Below are 22793 nucleotides of genomic sequence, written 5' to 3'. Positions count from 1 at the left end.
ATTTATTTGGATAAGAGTTATAGTTAAATAGGTCGCTGTTGCTGGACTGAGGTATTATTGTTACTTTTATCAAACATTCACAAAAAATGATTACATTTGTTGGCTGCTTCCTCCATGTTATTGATCTCATTATCATTACCAAAAATGTTTAGGATAGTTGCACTGACTTTTAATAGCCCGTTAATTTGTTATTGTATTTCTTTTATTTTTGCTCGGCTTCTATGTTTTATATTTAATAAATCCTCTGTAAAAGTGTTTTTTGCAGGCATTTTGTAAACCATTTGTGATTTAGACAGTCAATGCTGAATAATAAAGGTTGGAAAACAGCAGGCCATTATCATCCATCCATCCATCCATCCATCCATCCTCTACCGCTTATCCGGGGCCTAAGCAGAGAGGCCCAGACTTCCCTCTCCCCAGCTACTTCTTCCAGCTCGTCCGGGGGGATCCCCACGCGTTCCCAGACCAGTCGAGAGACATAGTCTTTCCAATGTGTCCTGGGTCTTCCTGGGGGCCTCCTACTGGAGGGACATGCCCTGAAAACCTCACCAGGGAGGCGTCCAGGGGGCATCCTAACTAGATGCCCAAGCCACCTCATCTGGCTTCTCTCAACGTGGAGGAGCAGCGGCTCTACTCCGAGCTCCTCCCGGATGGCAGAGCTTCTCACCCTATCTCTAAGGGGGAGCCCAGCCACCCTACGGAGGAAGCTCAGAGTCCGCATTACTGCAGACGCTGCACCGATCCGCTTGTCGATCTCCTGCTCCATTCTTCCCTCACTTGTGAACAAGACCCCGAGGTACTTGAACTTCTCCACTTAGGGCAGGATCTCCTCCTTGTCCCAGAGAAGGCACTCCACCTTTTTCCTGTTGAGAACCATGGCCTCAGATTTGGAGGTGCTAATTCTCATCCCAGCCGCTTCACACGTGGCGGCGAACTGATCCAGTGATCATTGGAGGTCACGGGCCGATGACACCAACAGGACCACATCATCTCCAAAGAGCAGAGACCCGATCCTGAGGTCACCGAACTGGACCCCCTCAACACCATGACTGCACTTAGAAATTCTGTCCATAAAAGTTATGAACAGAATCGGTGACAAAGGCGTAGACCAACCCTCACTGGAAACGAGTTCGACTTACTGCCAGCAATGCGGACCAAACTCTGACACCGATCATACAAGGAGTGGACGGCCCGTATCAGGGGGCCCGACACCCCGTACACTCGGAGGACCCCTCAAGGGACATGGTCGAATCCAAGTCTACAAGACACACGTGGACTTGTTGGGCAAAGTACCATGCACCCTCGAAGACCCTGCTGATAGTGTAGAGCTGGTCCACCGTTCCACGGCAGGGACAAAAACCACATTGCTCCTCCTGAATCCGAAGTTTGGCTATCCAGCGGACCCTCCTCTCTAGTACCAACTGAATTGACCTTACCAGGGAGGCTGAGGAGTGTGATCCCCCTATAGTTGGAACACACCCTCCGGTCCCCCTTCTTAAAAAGAGGGATTACCACCCCGGTCTGCCAATCCAGTGGCACCGCCCCCGATGTCCAAGCGATGTTGCAGAGTCGAGTGAACCACGACAGCCCTACAACATCCAGAGCCTTAAGGAACTCCGGGCGGATTTCATCCACCCCCGGGGCCTTGCCACCAAGGAGTTTTTTCGGCAACTTCAGCCCCAGAGATACGAGAGCCCGTCCCCAGGTCTCCACGACCTGCTTCCTCACTGGAAGGCACGTTGGTGGGATTAATGAGGTCCTTGAAGTATTCCTTTCACCGATCCACAACATCCCGAGTTGAGGTCAGCAGCACACCATCGCCCCTATACACAGTGTTGACAGTGCACTGCTTCCCCTCCCTCAGACGCCAGATGGTGGTCCAGAACCTTTTTGAAGCCATCCGGAAGTCGTTCTCCATGGCCTCGCTGAACTCTTCCCATGTCCGGGTCTTTGCCTCGGCAACAGCCGTAGCTGCACTCCGCTTGGCCTGCCGGTACCTATCTGCTGCCTCCGGAGTCCCACAGGCCAGTAAGGCCCGATACAACTCCTTCTTCAGCCTGACGGCATCCCTCACTGCTGGTGTCCACCAGCGGGTTCGGACATTGCTACCACTACAGGCACCAACCACCTTGTGGCCACAGCACCAGTCAGCCGCTTCAACAATGGAGGCACGGAACATGGTCCACTTTGACTCAATGTCCCCGCCTTCCCCGGGACGTGGTCAAAGCTCTGCCGGAGTCGTGAGTTGAAGCTCCTTCTGACAGGAGACTCTGCCAGGCGTTCCCAGCAGACCCTCACAATACGTTTGGGTCTGCCAGGTCTGTCCGGCATCTTTCCCCACCATTGGAGCCAACTCACCACCAGGTGGTGATCAGTTGACAGCTCTGCCCCACTCTTCACCCAAGTGTCCAGAACATGCGGCCACAAATCTGATTAAATGACCACAAAGTCGATCATCAATCTGCGGCCTAAGGTGTCCTGGTGCCAAGTGCATATGTGGACGCCTTTATGCCTGAACAAGGTGTTTGTTATGGACAATCTGTGACGAGCACAGAAGTCCAATAACAAAATACCACTCGGGTTCAGATCAGGGGGGCCGTTCTTCCCAATCACACCGCTCCATGTCACATTGTTGCTGCCAACTTGAGCATTGAAGTCACCCAGGAGGACGAGAGAGCCCCCAGAAGGAGCACTCTCCAGCACTCCCTCTAAGGACTCCAAAAAGGGTGGATACGCTGAACTGCTGTTTGGGCCATAGGCACAAACAACAGTCAGGATCCGCCCCCCCCACACCCGAAGGCGAAGGGTGGCTGCCCTCCCATCCACCGGGGTAAACTCCAATATACAGGCACTGAGCTGGGGAGCAACGAGAATTGCCACCCCTGCCCATCGCCCCTCACCTTCGGCAACTCCAGAGTGGTAGAGAGTCCAACCCCTCTTGAGAAGACTGGTTCCAGAGCCCTTGCTATGTATCGAGGTGAGGCCAACTATATCTAGTCGGAACTTCTCAACCTCACGCACCAGCTCAGGCTCCTTTCCCATCAGAGAGGTGACATTCCATGTCACTCGAGCCAGTTTCTGCAGCCGGGGATCAGACCGCCAAGGTCCCTGCCTTCGGCCACTACCCAACACACAATGCACCCGACCCCCTTGGCCCCTCCTGCAGGTGGTGAGCCCACAGGAAGGGGGTCCCATGTTGCCTCTTCGGGCTGTGCCCGGCCAGACTCCATGGACAGAGGTCCGGCCACCAGGTGCTCGCCAACGTGCCCCGCCCCCAGGCCTTGCTCCAGGAGGGGGCCCCGGTGACCCGCATCTGGTCAAGGGAAACTTTGAACCATTATCATCGCAAAAGTATTTGCAAATATGCATTTCCAGCCTTGTGTGTAGCCAGTCGCACACATGAGCCTTGGATATGATCATGGGAAATAATAAGATGTACAAATGTCTCCAAAAACATCTGCTTATATTGATCTATATGTGTACTCTAAATGCCGGGCCGCTAGGTTGGATGTGTTCTTGTATGTGACTTTTGCTACACTCCCGCTGCTGATAATCCACAAATGCGTGCAGCGATTTGCAAATGCACGTGGGGACCTGTCTGTGTGTCACAATTTCAATACAGCTATTGTACATACCACCAGAGGGCATTAGGAACTTTTAGTAATAACAAAAACTGTCACGGACCAGCCGAGAACCTAAATGCGACACCAGAGTTTGGCTTAACACCGCTTTATTGTCAGAAACAGACAACGGACAGGATTCACCGGGGAGCGAGCAGAACAGAATAGTCGGGGACAGGCAAGGTCGAGATCGGGCTGAAGGCAGACAGAATTTACAGGGGAGCAGGCAAAACAGAATGGTCAGGAACAGGCAAGGTCGGAACCGGGCAGGCAAACAGGAATACGCTGGAAAGTCATCTGAACACGAATAACGATCTGGCAGGGAGCAGGTGTGCCTCCGGAGACTAAAAAGGGGGGCCTAATTAGTGTCCTGATGCACAACAGGGGCGAAGCGACTCACGGGCATGATTGCCCACAGCTGTGACAAAAAACTGTTAATTTTGACTGTTGCTGTGCACTTTCTGGCTCTATTACCTTATGGTCATAATCACACATTTCAAAACAAAGAGCTGATCTGACCAGAAAATACAGATGGTGTTTTTTTGAGTGCATTATGTATTTTGAAGTTGGGCTTAAACCAGTAGTCGTAGCCTTTATCATTTTGTGGTAATTTCCACTGCTGGTATTGAGCAGTAAAGCTACAGTGGCAGACAGTATTTGTGGATCCTACACATAAATCTATGGTTGATGTGAAGGAGGTGAAGAACATGGAATCTTATCACCTGAAAGCTTTTTGTAAATGGTCACCTTGAAAATGACCATTTTGCTTACTTGCTTGCTTATTTATTTATTTGTTTGTTTGTTTATCTATCTGTCTGTCTGTCTGTCTGTCTGTCTGTCTGTCTGTCTGTCTGTCTGTCTGTCTGTCTCACAGCTAAACTACTGCAACTGAGTGGGCAGAGGGAACCAGGGGACTTTCTAGTCAGAAGTTATGTATAGGCAAAGGAAGGTTATACGTATGTTTGGAAGCATTACAAACACTTATTGAAAAGCAGAAATACAATACAACGTCCAGCATATGCTGAAAACTGTTGCTTCCCCCAGTGCAGAACTGAAGACAGGCCACATCCATTGAGCGTGACCATAAACGTTAGAAATAAAATAAAAGTTATGTTATTAAGTATTTTTTTACTTCAAAAGTGTAGAAAATAATTTAAAAATTGTTTTAATTAATTAATTAATTAATTTAATTATTCTTTTGTGGATTGCATTAGTATTGCATTTTTCCTCAGAAGGCAATGCTGCCTCACATTATTCACATAATTTAAGTCAAAATGTAATTTGTTGCATGTTCTTTTGTTGAGTGCATATCTTATTCAGGTAGACCAAATCTGCTATTTATTGGTAAGTGGTAGCTCAGTCTGTAGGGGGCTGGGCTGAGACAAGAAGATTAATGCTGGTGAGGAGCCAAAAACTTACTTTGTCACAATACACTGCATGAATACCTAGGTGGGTAAAATTCAAACCAGGAACATGCACTGTCATTGTCATTTGCCCATGCCAAAGACGATGGCAAAGAATGCAGTGACTGACTGTATCAAATGCAGCTGATAATCGAGCAAAATGAGGACCAATGACTGTGCAGATGCTCGGGCTATTTTGGGTGTCTTTGTCATAAACAATAGGGCCGTTTCTGTGGAATGGCCGCTCTGGAAACCAGATTGGTTTGAGTCAAGTAGGCGGTTTCCTAACAGGAAGAGGAGAACAATAGTTTTCCACTTGAGTCGGAATGACAAAGAGTTTCAGGGAGCAGAGGTGTCACCTGAGCCTCTTTGAATGTGAATGGAAAGGTGCCAGTGGAAAGGAAAGAGTTGATCATGTGAGTGAAAGCCAAGGTGATGGTGGGAGCTCTTATCTGCGGGAACATGGTAAGGATGAGGTTCAGTGGGCATGTAGTCAAACAGCTACATGCTCTCCATGAGCATGGTAAATGTGGGGAAGGAGGAGAAAGATTGCCGGGAGTATTCAGTAGGATGGCTACATTTTGGACATGAGGGGTGGGTTAAGCGTGGTTTTAAAGGTGGAGAAGAGTTTGTGTGTTTCTAGAAGAGAAGGAGGAAAGTAGAGACTCATATATCTCAGGATCTTCATGTGCACCAGATTTGTGCAATTTTCACTCTGCCACTCTCAGACTGGTGAGCAGTGTTTGAGGGATATCATCCAGTTGGTTAGATCTGCAGACAATTCTAGGATCTCAGGGTAGAGCAAATAGTATCAGCGTTATTATTAATCTCTAAAGGCAAGTATGTGCTCGAAGAGGGCAGACTGGAGGAGACCATGGAGAAAACATGGGTGGCATAGAGCTTGTGGAGATTGCAACCAAAGGAGACCATGGGTAAGGGAGCAGAGGACTGCTCAGTGATCTTTGCATTGAACTGAATGAAAGTGGTTGGAGAGCTGCGGGTGGGGGGAGGGGGGCATAACTGTGGGGATGTCTACAGAGCAGCCCCAAGCAAGAATGAGAACAAGCTCTTTGCCAGCTCTGTGAGTAGGAGTGTGGATCCGTGATAGGTCAAAAAACCTAATCACGACAGGAAGTCAGCTGAGCTGGGGCTGTCTAAGTAGATGTTGAAATCCCTCAGGACAAGAGAAAGACATACTCAGTGTTACAATGGGTGACAGCAGTGTGTCAAACTCTGTAGCAAAATTGCCCTGTTGTCCTGGTGGAAGGTAGATAACATTGTTAAAATTGTTGTTGCTGCTGTTGTCTTAGAGAGACTAATGAATGAAAATACACTTGATCTGATATTTATTGGACATGTGCAGATTTGTGTAGCTCCATGAAGTTGTGTCTCTATTTTTGGTTATGCAGCAGTCTAATTCCAATCACTGCTGCACATCCCTGCAACCAAACTCACCCCCATCGCCTTCAGCCCCTGGGATGTCAGCTCGCATTAGGCTCAGAAGCAAGACATAAAGTCATGTGCACAAAGCACTCAGGCCCAAAAATTACAGACGAGAGGAGAGGAGAGGAGAGGAGAGAATGGAAGGAGAGGAGAGGAGAGAAAGAAAGAAAGAAAGAAATTGAAATATATTTTTTCAGCTACTTGAATTTTTTTATATTTCTCAAAACACTAGTAATCACCTGACTATTGTAATTGTAATGTGTGCCCAACTCTCATCCTACAATATAAGTGTTTGACTGCAATTTAATCAGAAATTCTCTGTCTCTTTCTTTCTCTTGCTCTCTCTCTTCCCCCCCTTCTTTTTCTCCATTACTGCCTCACTTCCTGTACACCATGTTAACCTTCTCCATCATCATCTTGTTGAACACAACACCAACATACACCAATTTTTCCCACATAATCTGATATGATTTTTAAACACCCTTTCTCTACACACATCCACAAACACTTTCTCAGAGTCCTGGTCTTGATGTTGATGAAAACGGTACACTGGACCTGAGTTTAAGCAAGCGCCTCTGCAGTGGTGGTAGCGGCAGCAGTGGTGCAGGGGATTCAGTGCTAATGCCTCTAGAGCCCATGTCCCCCCTACGGCAAGCAACTCTGCTGGGCTCCCGCTGTTATGGCATGGGGAATGCTGCCAGCTGCTGGGATTTGCCTGTAGACTACAGCAAGATCAAACATGTAGATGAAGACGAGAATGAGGTAAAGGGGGGGGTGGCAGGGAATGACACTATTGTAAAGTCTTTCCAAACCAGTGAGATAATATCTTATGTCTTAGTTTGAGGGCTCTTACTGATCGGCAAGAATGAATACTATGTTAAAAAAAAAAAAGGAATATAATAATAATTATTATATTATTATGTAATTAATAATTTACACAGAAAACTACCTTGGATGATAATAATTATTATATATACACTGTATATGTTTTTTGAATTGCCTTGAATTGTTCTTAATGAAGCTAAGTACTGCTTCATAAAAAGAAAATACCATATTGTTGCTCTTTGCTCCAGATTTTCAGATCAGTTTCCTTAATGATCTGGTTGAAATAGAAAATGTTGGTGTGAAGGCACAAAAGGAAGCGATAAAGGTTTGGGGGACATATTATGTCATATGGGTAATTTTGTATTTTTAGGGCGGATGAAGCGAATGTATGCACAATGCTGACAGGCGGTGTACTTGGCTTCTCACATTTTAATGTTTATTCGCTTATTTTTTATCTCTCAGCCATTTATGAGGCACAATGATTCAAAGTCAAATGCTCAAATTGTTGTCTGATTGGCTTCAAGGCTTTTTACCTCCCTTTGTGCCTTACTGTTGTGCTTTGAATTATTAGGACTCCATATTAGGGATTCTTTTCATTGAAGCCTACTGGATATGTATGTTAATTGATGTAAACATGCCATGAACTGAGGAATCTTCTGCCTTTGTGTCATGCTTCCCACATGCCACCATTCTGTTTTTTTAGTTTTTGCTCTTCTGCAAAATGAATTATGCAAAATACTTCCTTGGGAGGGAACCAAAATACCCGCTCTTAACAAAAGATGCTGTGTGTATGTGGCACAATGCTGAATGTAAATATTCACAGGAGAGTGTCTGTTCACTGTCTCTTTGGGAGTAAGTCTGTGTGTATCTGCAATTTTTATCCCTAGCCTACTTTTTGCTGTGCATAATTGCATAATTTGACCTGTTTCTAGGTCTTTGTCTATGTAACCATTACTGTACGTATACTGTGAGAATGGGGCAAACAGAAAGGCAATTTTGGTTCCACAGCCTGCCGTTCCTTGGTTGCATGCAGTTCAAAGCCTAATGAACAGAGGCACAGTATTGGCTTATATTGCCACCTACTGACACCTCGATGCAATGCAATTGTAGCCAGCTTCACACAGTCCTCTTCACAAAAGAATGCAAACAAAGGAATGCCCTACATCTCCATACCACAAACAAGTCCACCAAGACCATGCACTTATAATGGACATATAGCTTGTATAATATCTGCTGTCTTGACAATATTATTTAATATTATAGTCTCCAAATCTTGGATATTTTTGGTCAGGTAAACAGATATCAGTTTGGGTTAGTGGTGCAGCCCAATAGCAATTTCTCTTCATCTCTCTCTTTCTCTCAATATGTTCTTCCTCCCCTTTGCATTTTCTGCCTTCTGTTCATTACATTATGTCAGGATGACCTGGACGCTTTCAAAGACCTGCTGGAGGACCGTTCCTACACCACCGATGTTCGCATCCCGAGCCCTAAACCCAAATTTGGCCAGTGCAAAGAGAACAAGAAGGATCTAATAACGTAAGAAAGCCCCTACTCTTCTAGTCTCTCCCCATTGACTCAATCTCACTTGCTGTCCCCCACTCACACTCTATCCCCATCTTTTATCATTGTCCTTTTTTATGCCAGGCCATCTTACCTTTTCTCTGTCCATCACCAATCCACCCTGCTTTCTTGCTATATGACTTTCAGCTGAATTAATTTGTCTACATTAATCTCAGAGCTGGTGGAGTCCACCAATGCCTATATATGTATGTCTGTATGAATGAATGTATCTATGAGTGTGTGTATATATATATTACACAGATATATATCTGTATCTATACACACATATAGTGGTCAGGATCCCACTCCAAGCTTATCTTATCTCAGTATTCACAGACAGTGAACAGTGAAGCTAAACTGGAAACAATGAAAACCAACAATGAAAAAAAATCAGAAGTCCCTTTTTTCTGTAATTACATTTTCTTCTTCTAATCTTTGGGCTTATAAATCTGTCTATCTTTCCGGTGGCAGATGTCCCACACCGGGGTGTGATGGAAGTGGTCACTTGACGAGCAATTTCGCCTCACATCGAAGGTGTGACTTCCTTTTTTCCTGGTGGACCCAAGTCAAGTTCTCTTTATTGTTTTCAGCTTACCTCAACTATGCTGTCAGATACCCATAGGCGAAAATTCTTATTTTAAGTCATTTCGTTATTTTCATCTCGTTATCCGGTGTAGTCACACTTCCAAAAAATGATCAGGAAGTGAAAATACAGACAAAATATAATTTTCAATGAAAACCCATATTTATATGGGTATGTCATTTCCATATATCTTCAGTAATTAGGCAATTATGCAATATATATATATATATATTGCATTAAAACAATATGTATGATTTGAGATGAAGATAATTCACCAGAATAGGACCAGATCCCAACTTTTCTGTAATATTTAAAAATAAATATATATTAAACCAAGATAATGCTATTTAATATCATTCTAAAAGCTCAGTGGGTTACAATGCACTTTTTCCGTTATAGATTGAAATTAATAACCATCTGTACACATCTTTGAATGGAGCCATGGTTTTTGTGAAAGGGGTTGAGGTGTTCTGTTGTTTTCAGTGTAACTAATGTTGGGCTGATGTATTTTTCAGTCTGTCAGGTTGTCCTTTAGCTGATAAAAGCATTCGAAGTATGCTGGCCAACAACGCACAAGAGCTCAAGTAAGGCGTGAGGTGACTCACAAACATATGCATTGTTGTTGTGTCTTGCCCACAGGGTAAGGTCAAAAGTCTTAAGTCTTCATAATAGCAGAGAACAATCACGTATCCTTTTTTTTTAGATTTTATATTATGTTGTGTCATTTATTTTTTATTAAGTACAGTGATCCCTCGTTTATCGCGGGAGTTCCGTTCCAAAAATAACACGCGAAAAGTGAAATCCGTGAAGTAGTCATCTTTATTTTTTTAAATTATTTTACAATGCAATACTGAACTATAGAATGAAACCAAAAATCAAAACCTGTTTTAAAGCCCAAAATTTGTTTAAAACAATAATTTTAATCTAGTAATACAAGGTTGGAAACATTGTCACTCGCGTATTTCACAGTCCCAGCTGTGCCTCTTCGTCCTGACTCCGCTCCGCTGTAGCGTCTGTTTCTACTGAAGGCGCAGGAGTCTTTCTCCGAGAGAAGAACATTGTTATGGGTAGTTGTTGGCGCTCTTTCTTTTTCTGAGCAAGAAGATTTTTATAAACAGATATGCCACCTTCGATTATATTTGAGAACTGCAATGAACGACTCGCAAAAAAAATCCGTGAAGCAGCGAAGCCGTGAAAGATGAAACGCGATATAGCGAGGGATCACTGTAATAGTGCATTTGTGCATTTTCAGAGGACAAATTCAAATGAGAGTAAATTAACACATGGCCAGCAACAATTAAAGTCTCCCATCTTCTGAATGTCGTGATATTTTGTCTTTGTTGTTTGGTAATCAATCTTTTTTCCAATTTTTTTTTCTTTTTAATGTACCTTTAATGAAGCCAGAAAATAAAACTGGCCTCCAGCAGCACAACTGTTTTGATAGTTCATTATTTAGTTCATTAATTAGTTATTTAGGTAGGTTGTTAGCTAGGTTGGTAGGTAGGTTTCACTTATTAATATGAAAAATGACACAAGGGCTAACAAACAGCGCACAAAATCTACATGCTGCACCAACATATTTTTACTGATTTATTGATTCAGTTATATACAGTTATAGTGACAATCAATCATATGAAATCCTGATTTTACACCAGTGATATGAATGATTTGCCCCATTTTTCTTTTTTTTTTATTGTTGACCCAGATGCCCAACACCAGGCTGTGATGGTTCCGGACATATCACTGGCAACTATGCTTCACACAGAAGGTACAATGTGTAAATTCAGAGATGCAAACTGTAGATGCAGAGACAGTAGCTATGTATACATAACAATAATTACATATATAATACCATTATGCTTCAGCTGTATACATTGTATTTATGTAATTTATTGGCAGTCTCTCAGGATGTCCTCGGGCGAGAAAAAATGGGATAAAAATAATCCACAGTAAAGAGAACAAGGAGGACCAGGAGCCCATCAGGTACAGTTTGCATCCCTATGGTGTTTCTGTCTCGATCTTCCTGCAATTCTCCTCCAACTTCACTGGTTACTTTAAAATTTACTTCAGTATATTTGTGTAGGATACGCATGGTGAAAAATAAATGACTACTGCTGCAGTAGATTCACGGACAATTTCTCATTCTCTTATCAATTTGTTTTTTTTAATTGTTGTCATTGAAAGGACATTTAGTTAAGCAAAACTGTCAATTTGGTACAGTTGAGTCAGTGTGGTAGAGTGTTTTTACAAGTGACATTGGTCACTGACCATTCATTGACTCTCATTTTTGCAATTAATATTTTGTATTATGCTATTTAATAAAATTATTTTTATTTTACACACAGAATTTGACCTCTATATATCCCATCATTTTTACACACTAGTAGTGAACAACAAACCCAGGAAGCAAAGGGAATTGCTCAGAGGCACCTCAGCCCATTAACCAGCCACCCTCCCGTTTCAAGACCAATTCCTTTTCTATGAGCCATGGGCTGCCTTATGGTAGTGTTCAGAGTCAAAACTGTCACTGTCCAAATATTTAATCAATCTTTATTTATATAGCGTCTGTTAAAATCAAGATTGTCTCTAGGCTCTTTACAGAATCCCAGGGCCTGGCCCCCAACAAGCAACAGGATAGACAAGGAAAAACTCCCCTTTAACAGGAAGAAACCTTGAGCAGGACCAGGCTCATGTAGGGGGACCCTCCTGCTGATGGCTGGCTTGGTGGGGAGAGAGAGAAGGGGGAAGACAGATAGAGGAGACATTAGGCAGGGATCAGGGAAATGCATTAATTATAACAAAGTGCTGGTGTAGAAGTTGAGTGGGTCAGCGTATACCTATGAAGGTGGCTATACCTGTAGATGGATACAGAGAGGAAGAGGGGCAGAGAAACGACACAAGAAATAATATCATCACTGATCTACTTGGTGAGGAGGAGAGGAGAGGAGAGGAGAGGAGAGGAGAGGAGAGGAGAGGAGAGGAGAGGAGAGGAAGCCGTGAATGGGTGACAGCCTGTCAGGTCGGCCTATAGCAGCAACTCACTAAATATGATAGTCTAGAATAATAGCTGGAACTACAGAATTAGTGATAATAAGCTTTTTCAAGAGGAAGGTCTTGAGTCCATTCTTAAAAGTAGAGATGGAGTCAGCCTCCCGTACCTGGACAGGGGGCTAATGTTTACCAGGATACCATAGAAAGAGACTCAATAACAGAAAGCATTGCACAGAATTTATCATGCACTGTGATTGTGGGTTCAGAAAATTACTTCACCAAAATGATTACCGGTAATTCAAAATAAAGATATTTGTTTGTCTTATTCATTGAGAGTTAAACTACGAGCTGACTGTATCACATTAAAACTCTTCAGGTGTCCAGTCCCAGGTTGTGATGGTCAAGGTCATGTGACAGGGAAGTATGTGTCCCACAGAAGTGCTTCAGGATGCCCCATAGCAGCAAAGAGACAGAAAGATGGTTACCTTAACGGCATTCAGTTCACATGGAAGTCTGGCAAGACAGAGGGCATGTCCTGCCCCACTCCAGGATGTGATGGCTCGGGTCATGTCAGTGGCAGCTTCCTGACACATCGGAGGTGGGTCTCTGGAGCATGCTGCAGGTACTGATTTAAGGTGAAATAATCCTAACACTGAAAAACATTCAGAGTTGTGTAGATTTATTTCTAGTTTTTATTAATTAAAGTGCGTCTATTTCCTGAAATGTTCTTCAACACACATTTATAAATACAGGCATACACTATATTGCCAAAAGTATTGCCTTGTCTACCTTCACACATGAAATTGAGTGACTTAATCCATGGGATTTAATATGATGTTGACTATCAGTTTGCCAGAAAAAGAAGCATAATTCATCGCTCTAGATAAACACATCTAGTGGCAGTGTATTTTACACCATCATCCAATGATTTGAATTGCACTTGATGAAGTAAGGCTTGGATGAAGCAGCTTAGCCATGACGTTCTCTGTACTGTTTTCGAGCTAATCTTAAGGTCATAGGAACTTTGGAGGTTTGCAGCTATTGACTCGACTGAGCCTTATGTGACCTTTGTGCATTATGTGCCTCAGCATCCACTGACCCCACACTGTGATTTTACCTGCCCTACCACTTCATGGATGTGATACAGTCTTTCTCAATCGCTTTCACTTTGTTCTACCTCTGCACCATAAGGCATTAATGGATCAAATCAACCGGAAAGGGTAGAACCAGAAACTATATAAATATATGACATGGAATGTTTCCATAGAGACATGTTTGTCAGTATTAATGTAAATGAATCCCAAACAAAAGACCAGTTGTCATTAACAGATTGCATTGAGTTCATTTCAACCCAGTTCACAGACGCCGCATCCTGACGATAGCCCTGAATGTAAAACTTCTCCAGTGAGCAATTGTTCACTATCACGGGTGTTTGATTGAGACGCGAGAGTTAATGAATATAACGGCATACTGATCTTGATAGAAAATTCCTTTAAAAAATAAAGCCACACCATTAGTGCCTATATCTTAATTAACAATATTTCCTTGAAGGTTCTCAGTCATCCAGGTCATGGTAATTATCGTAGTGGAATCTTAGTGCAACTGGGCTGTTTGAGTTTCTTGAAGAAGTTTCAACTCTCATCCAAGAGGCTTCATCAGTTTTAACTGGCTGTTGGGGAGTTCCACATACTTATATTCTTCAGGAGTCATTAACACATTTGCAGCTTCAGTTACCTGGTTGTTGGTTTCTCCACCCCTCATTATGCAGGACATTGAAACTTCCCGTGACACAATGGGGTTCGTTGGTGGCCACGTGTGAATGGCCTCTTCTCCTCCTGGGGATGTTTTTCAAAACTTTATTGATCCCTTGGGATGACTCCCTCATGGAAATTTGTAATTCCAGCAGAAAATTTTAAGAACAAAAGAACAGAAAAAGGAGAAGCAAAAATAAAAGAATATCAACATATTAAATAATATAAAAAAACTATAAAGATAAAACACAAGTGTCCATTTCTGTGTAGTGTACTCTACATGCTCCTCCCCCAGTTGAGGAGTTGTAGAGTACGATGGTATGGGGGACAAAAGAGTTCTTGAGCCTGTTGGTCCAACACTTGGGGAGGAGCACCCTATCACTGTCCCGCATAATGAGAGGTGGAGCAACATCCAGGTAACTGAAGCTCCAAATGTGTTAATGGTTCCTGAAAAGTACAACTACCGTATTTTCACGACTATAAGGCGCACCTAAAACACTGAGATTTTCTCAAAAATCGACGGTGCACCTTATAATATGGAGCGCCGTGTGTGTGGACTGAGTTCCAAAATCTGCTGTGCGCCTTTGGTGGGTGCACTACGGTAAACGCTCCGCCAATCGATTAGCAACACACCTACGCGTAAGGATCCCCTAAAATGGTGCCGGTCAAGCGAGACGCGTATGAATGAGGCTTACTTTAAACTGCTGGCCATTGAATATGCGGCTGAAAATGGCAATCGAGCAATCTTAGTGTTTTCGCTTTATGAGGCGGTGGCATCTCTCCATACGCACGAGGACAACTGTTGCGCAGCGGCTGCCCGCGGATTACCAGGAGAGGGTGGCCATCTTCCGCACCTACTGCCGCGACAAGATAACCGCGCCCAGCCACATCACCAACATGGATGAGATCCCTCTGACTTTTAACATCCCTTTGACCCACAAAGTGGAGAAAAAGGGACCAGCACGGTGGTGATACGCACAACGGGGCACGAGAAGTCTTCGTTCACCGTGGTTCTCGGCTGCCAGGGAAACGGACAGAGCACTGGATGATGGAAGGTGAACACTCCTTCACAAAGACTATGAGGCAGCGGCGGGCAAGTTATGCCACCATATGCAGGTGGATTGTAGACGCATGGGCTATGATACTGTCTTCATGTATTGTAAGAGCTTTCACAAAATCAACGCTGAACCGGAACCGGTCGGTGAGTCTGATTCAGATGATGAAGAAGAGGAATTCGGGATGTTGGACATTGAAATACTGCAGCTGTTTAATTCAGATACAGAAGATGAAAACTTTGATCGTTTTGTGGCGGAAGAATGAATATTTTGTTCAATAAATGTGTCGAAACTCACTGTTTTACTTCCATTGTCATTTTTACTGTATGTTTCAGCATGCGCCTAATAATACGGTGCGCCTTATGTATGTTTTAAATACAGAAATAGCACCCATAACTGAGGCTGCGCCTTTTAATACAGTGCGCCTTATGGTCGTGAAAATACGGTAGCTGGAACTCCCAAAACTGATGAAGCCTCGTGGATGGGAGGTGAAACTTCTTCATGGAACTCCAACAGTCGAGTTGCTATGATTCAACTACCAGATTAACAATACTGTAACCTGGTATTAGGATTTTAGAGCTAGTACTTTTCTTGAGCTATGATTCAGAGACGGCAAAACTATAAGAACTAGCAGTACATTCCCAAGACGTTGCTATATCAGGTTTATGTAACAAACTATGGTTATTGACATTCAAATCAGAAGCAATATAACCAAAGTTACCATTAGCAGGTCCTGGGTTGGGAAGACCATTGCCAGAGATGAACATTAGGATGATTAACACATGTGGAAAATGGGTGTCAAAATACACTGCCTGGCCAACAAAAAAGTTGGCACCTGGATTTAACTATGCACATAGGTAAGAGTCTCATATTGGGCAAATACTGCATGTACAATTGTCTTCCCGCTGGCGAAAAGTTTTTTAACCGCAACTGATGCAAATAGTAGCTTCTCATTTCTTAAACAACCATGTCGAAAGACACATCCTGTGACCACGGTAAAGATATTAGTCTGCTTGAGAAGGGTCAGATCATTGACATGCATCAAGCAAGGAAAACATCAAAAGATTGCAGAAACTACTAAAACTGGATTAAGAACAGTGCACTATTTAAAAATTAAATAAAGGATAGCGGGGAACCATCATCTACGAGGAAGAAATGTGGTCGAAAAAAAATCCCAAATGATCATGATAGGCGATCCCGTAAATGTTTATTGAAACTGAATCCTTGAAACACAACACTAAACTTTGGGGCTATATTTAAGGGTGAAAGTAAGAGCATTTCCACATTTTCATAGCCTAAAGAAATCCATTAATTGGTTAGGCTAATGGGTGGGGGGCGGTTAATTGGCTAGGGAGCATAAAGATGGGACTCTGGAGTAACGGAAGAAAGTCATGTGGTCTGATGGTTAAAGGTTCACCCTGTCCAGAGAGATCGGTGTTTCTGATGAGGTGATGCACCCATCATGACAAGTGCCTACGGTACAAGCCTGCAGTGCTATGATCTGAGGTTGCTCCAGTTGGTCTAAGTTCAGTACGATTATGCGCCCAGAAAATTAGTTCAGCTGACTGCCTAAATATATTGAATGACCAGGTTTTTTCTTGACAAGGACAATGCAGAAATTCATCGGGCTTAGACTGCAAAAGAGTGAGACACACGCACCATCATTTTCCACTAGAAAGGCCACTCCTTGACCTCACTGAGAATTGGGATGTGCTGGAGAAGGCTTTTCGCAGTGATCTGACCCTCCCATCATCAATACCAAGTTGTTGGTAAAAAAAAATAAAAAATCATGCATGTGACCTTTTTTGGCCAGGCAGTGTATTATACTTGTTAATAATTATTAGTGTCTTAGAGAAATTGAAGAGAAATATTAAGATATAATAAACAACCTTTGGAGAAACCAAGAGTCATTCAAATGATTAAGGATGAAACATTCCTGGGTGGAAAACACTTGTCTTGTGTATTATCATAGCAGGTTGATGCTAAACATGTCTCATGAGCAAAGGAGTGCCAAAAGACAGTCCAGGGAGAGCTTAAAAAAAGCTATTTTACTAACTAAAAGGAAGCAGACTGTAGCATAACATAGGCCAGACTAAAGATTTATTTTTTTGTTTCTTTCTTTATGTATTTAATGAACACAGGACAAATGGTATAAAAAATTAGAAAGAAAGACAACTGAATGTGAAGAAAAATGAAAAAATGGTATTTACATAAAAACATTCTCTGTTATTTGTAGAGTGTTAGAAACAGCCAGGTATTCTTCTTTAGAGTGCTGCAATAGCAAATTGTCTTTGGCTGGCTAATAAATTTTAAAATCTACTAAGCCATGATAAAATAGATCCACGTTAAAGTGCACTGGCAAACAAAGGACTAAGCTGGGTAACACTTGTGTTATACTAAAAATTAGCTCTCAGATGTTTTTTTTCCATTTTCTAGAGCAATAAGGAACTCCTGAATCATATTTTGAAGATCTTCATCCACTTCCTGTTTTTTTGCCTCTAGCCTGTCGGGTTGTCCACGTGCCACGTCAGCCATGAGGAAATCCAGGCTCTCTGGAGTCGAAATGCTAACGATAAAGCAGCAATGTGCCAGTAATGGTAACCACAGCCTCACTACTCACCACCATACTACAGCTAATCAGAAATATGGATAGGGGATGATTTCCATGTGTGTGCAGAGTTGTTTGAATAACAACTGAATATTAGAGTTTAGTGTGCACACAATGAGGAGAGCCTTCTGGGAAGAACAAGGCTCAGTTTTTTAAGGTATAATCAGACCTGGATTGCGTCGGTGTATCATTGTGCTTCACTGAATTTCAATTCAGTGTTGCAAAAACATAATTCCTTCTACTTAATAATGATCATTTTTAAATATAATTTTAAATACATGTAAACAATGTTTGTATAACCTGTTGTGTCACACAAAGTATGAAATTATTGAATTATGAAAATTCATAGAAAGAAACTGGGACAAACATGTTTTGTGAAATATAATCAATGTTTGTATTACAGCTTTTCTTTCAAAATAGATTTATATTAAAATAAATAATTTTTATATATATATATATATGTGTGTGTGTGTATAATAGAAACAACATATATAATTTCAAGCTTTTTAAATGACCAGAATATTTCATTTAAAAGGAACAAAACATCCAAAAATCATTTTAAAATACAAATTTACCTTTTACTCTAATGTAGAACTTAATTATGGAAAGTAATGTTATATAGTTAGTTAATTATAAGTTAGTGTACTTACTTATAATGTAGAGGAAAATTTAAACTAAAACAAATTCAAACAAAAGTGGTGTCATTTCCTGAGTTCAGGCTTGAGTTATATAGTGCCACTTCATATGTTGTTTATCATTTGTAGGACTAGAGCATGAAGATGATGTCAAACAGCTTGATGAAGAAATCAAAGATTTAAGTGAATCAAATCCACACGTTGAAGCCGACATGATCAAACTGCGAACACAGGTGAGTTACCTCCTGTATATTCATTTGGATTTGACTTAAACATTACAGGTGAAGATAGTTCTGTCATGTCCCGTCATCCAACTGTTTCCTCCTTACTCAGATCACAACAATGGAGTCCAACCTGAAGTCCATAGAGGAGGAAAACAAGGTGATTGAACAGCAAAATGAATCTCTGCTGCATGAGCTGGCCAACCTCAGCCATTCACTGATTAACAGTTTAGCTAATGCCCAGCTCCCTCATATGGTAAGGGTCATCAGGAACAACTAGCGGGCAAGTGGTGGAATCGATTTATCCAAAGATTTATAGGAGCCAATTTATTGTATGTGTCTTCATTCAATGTGCATGCTGTGTCATTATTGTTTTTATTGCAAAAATTTAAATGATGGCAAATACATTCAGTAGAACACAAAAGGCAAGGTATGATGGGTGAAGGTTACATAGTGGATAAATAGTCCTACCCTTAAATTCTCTAATCTTTGTGTTCAAATTAATGGTCATTCACTTTGTCAAGGTTATGTGATGGAATTTTTCTGTTTGCTATCAATAAAATGAAAAAAGTACAGATTTTAATGATTTTTTTTTCAGTAAATATTGATATTTGACCAAGGAACATGTACAGTATATTGTAATATGTGGGCAAATTACCTGCTTGGCAGATGGTTTTTCTTGTTATGTTCATCAGACATCTTGATCTTTATGTGGCACTATTTCTAATACAGCTACTTAGTGTTTGAATTGAACCAACATCTTTGGTTTTATTTATATTTTACGAAAGCTAATAATATGTGTCTTCTCTTGCTTGTCCACAGAAATCGCTCCCACACAAAGAACATCCTTTGAGGAATAATAGCTGCTTGCAGCTGCACCAGCAAGTGCGTCCGTATCTTAAATGTGCCTGGCTGTTCAGTTTAAATTTATCATTCCTATATTAAGTGTGCAGTAAAATTATCTTATGTCCTTATAATACACCATATAACATATGTTCAAAATATATCACATAAAATACTAGTGTGAAACTTCCCATCACATTCTTCTATAATCTTGAGAGGCCATAAAACTTCCCTCTTTTTCCTCTGGTCTTGCAGGAGCCTATTAGTGAGCAGAACTTTGAAGACTATGTGACCACTTTGACAGACATCTACACCAACCAAGACCAGTATCAGATTCCAGAGAACAAGGCCCTGTTGGAAAACATCAACCAAACTGTTCAAGGCATCCAAGCATAACTTGGAGATTTTTATCCCTTCCCAGCAGGTGCAGGCAGCCTTTAAAATCTGCATTCATCACGATTGGACCTCTTTGATTTAGTGCAGTAACTTGTTCTAGTGGTGCATATTCTGAATGGTGTTCACTCCAAAAAGTTAAGACCTCAAGAGGATTTCTTTCTTTGGTCATGTTCTTTTTAGGCCTTGCTTTGAAGAAAAATGCAACTGGCAAAATGACATCCCCATTTTGTACGTCTTCATATGAGCTGGCATAGTGTCATGTAATGTTTCTAGCTGCTCATGTATGCACATTTCACGTGTATATAACAGAACAGTAAGCTAATGATGACAGGGTGCAAGTCATTTTTATTGCTCAACATCCAAACAGAATAAATCAAACAATGCAGAGGAATATTTAAAAAAAATATTTAATTTGTATTTTGTTTAATTATATAAATATATAAATCAGGTCCATCTTTCTGTCAGCTCCACTCTTTCTGTCTTTATCTATCTATCTATCTATCTATCTATCTATCTATCTATCTATCTATCTATCTATCTATCTATCTATCAAAAAGAAAGAAAGAAAGAAAGAAAGAAAGAAAGAAAGAAAGAAAGAAAGAAAGAAAGAAAGAAAGAGCGGAGCTGATTTTCCTCCTTGCTGGATGGATTGGGACTGATTTTTTTTTTTCTTTTTTGTGTGTGCATTATTCAAATGCAGGAACTGGCTTACAATGCTTGAGAAGCATTTTGATTGGAGGGGGGAATGTGAAGCTATAGGAGGTTTTTTTTTTTTTTTTAATTGGTGCTGTTATGGAATCTGAAGAGGAAACTGACCTGATTTATGAATGTATACGTGGACAGTTCTATTGTAAACATCATTACACGGAAACCCATTGGTGAAAATTCCATTACCTAAGAGAGTTAATTAATTACATGAAGGAACACATCTGTGCAGTGCATGCATTTTCACATGCACATTCTTGAACAAACTTCAGATAGAATTGATATGTAAGACAACACCAAATAGGTACCACAAATTAGCCTGTTTAGTGTCAAATCTGCTCATATTTGAGACTTGTTTTGCTAGTATCAAGAAATCTCTTACCAATATAAGAATAAGTAAATAATTTGTTTATTGAAGGTATGGGATCAAAACTTGAAAGTAAAAAACAGGTTGGGTATATGCAACTTATTGTTTATAAACATAGTCGGGTAACATACATCTTTTTTAATATAGCATATGTAAAATATTAATTTTTATACAAATTTTTTAATACAAAAACTTAAAAAAAAGAGTGAACATGGGCAATGAGTTCAAGAGGCAAAAGTATAGGAGTTCCAATTTATTTTCTGTGCAATTTTGCACAGTGTCACCTTTGTTTCCATGTTTTGATGTTCTTACAGAAGCTAAAAGCAGTACCCAAGAGCCTAACTGAAGGGATTTTGAGGATTTTCTAAAGAGTATTTATATGAGTATGACAGCAGGACTTACAGGGTCATTGTCCCCCACTTATGTGCCAGTAGACTATTTGCACTCGTCCCTGAAAATATTACCCTTATGTACGGCAGTGTGCAATTTTCCAGGTAACCTCTTTGGCACAAGACTGGTGAGATCAACTGATTGAAATCACTGTAGGCGTGCATTTAGCACCAGTGAGAGAACTGACTGAGACTTGAAATCATAAAGAATTATAACCGTAGGAGTTGTACTACAGACTATTGACGAGCGCAAAATATCAACAATGTTCTTTCATTTGTCTGCTATATTTTAGGAAAATGGAAGTTATCCCTAGCAGCACTTTATATCTAATCACTATAGAATTAAATGGTCAATCAAAACTAATAAGAGAAGAAATGGTAGGCAAGGCATTTAAAGAATGATACGATTCAGACCGTATGCACCCCTGAATTTTGTTGTTTTAGTTGAAGGTAACATGTTCAGAATTTGCCATTTTATGGGCTTCTGAAAAAGGTGTTGTTCACCACAAGTGAATATCAACATAATTCATTGTCCTAATTTAAGGACTGTTTTATCCATTCTTCCTGACTGCATACTTCCACAGCATTGTGCCTGCAGCTTTGCCAATATAGTAATGCTTCAGTAGAATAATAGGTAGTACCAGTTCTTGAATTGATTCTCATAGATCAGTGAAAAAGGGAAAATGGATTCGAAAGCACAACACTGGCTGCTCATCTAATGTTGGTACATAAATAACAAATCTCGATAGAATAATCTGTGACTATCTATAGAGGACACTAAAAGGTTGTCACATATTTAAAATGCAGAGTTTTCATATGAATTATTGTGAAATCATCAGAGGTTATTATTTTGTCTGAGACAATTCATTTTGAGACTGGTTTTTGGTGACTATTAACAAAGACAGGATTTTGTATAAACTATTGTGCTCTCTGTGGAACGGAAGTTTGATTTATTTTTGTACTACACAGCATGGATTTGGTGACATCTTAATTTTGCTATAAATGTGTCAGATCACAAGTTGCTGTGATATTTCATTTTTAAATTGTGAACTTTGTAGAATTTTTGTCATGCTGGATGTTAACACATCTTACTCTAAATAAAGAACAAAATCTGTTGCCAGAAGACTGAAGAATGACTTCATTAATCTCTTTTTTTTCCATGTAATTTGGACTGTGCTCCTCAGGGGTCTCCATTGTGAAACAGGAATAAGCAAAATGAACATCCTTTTTTTGTCCCCAGTTAGGGGAAATTAATTTTGTAAACCATTAGTTACACACACACACACACATTAATATAGAAGACAAATGCATTCCTTGTGGGAGGGGTGTCACTTTGCGCAAGGCAACCCAATAGTGCTCTGGAAATGACCAAGAACCCCTCCAGCTACCAGATGACTT

At 41.1% G+C, this 22793-nt stretch overlaps 1 protein-coding gene across 1 annotated transcript in view; it reads left to right on the top strand.

Annotated features, from left to right (window-relative positions):
* myt1lb (myelin transcription factor 1-like, b) overlaps positions 1-22518 on the top strand; it is a 111972-nt gene extending 89454 nt beyond the window's left edge. Inside the window, 12 exon segments of the mRNA XM_029832549.1 lie at positions 6983-7228; positions 8709-8827; positions 9323-9385; positions 9950-10018; positions 11140-11202; positions 11334-11417; positions 12802-13023; positions 17734-17828; positions 18604-18707; positions 18808-18951; positions 19518-19580; positions 19794-22518. Of these exon segments, the coding sequence (XP_029688409.1) occupies positions 6983-7228; positions 8709-8827; positions 9323-9385; positions 9950-10018; positions 11140-11202; positions 11334-11417; positions 12802-13023; positions 17734-17828; positions 18604-18707; positions 18808-18951; positions 19518-19580; positions 19794-19934 (1413 nt within the window). The 3' untranslated portion in view covers positions 19935-22518.
* Positions 22519-22793: the final 275 nt, after the last annotated feature.

Source organism: Takifugu rubripes, chromosome 2 (genome assembly GCF_901000725.2).
Source record: "Takifugu rubripes chromosome 2, fTakRub1.2, whole genome shotgun sequence".
Classification (NCBI taxonomy): Eukaryota; Metazoa; Chordata; class Actinopteri; order Tetraodontiformes; family Tetraodontidae; genus Takifugu; species Takifugu rubripes.
The sequence above is the reverse complement of the archived record's forward strand: the minus strand, read 5'-3'. Positions and strand labels throughout refer to the sequence as shown.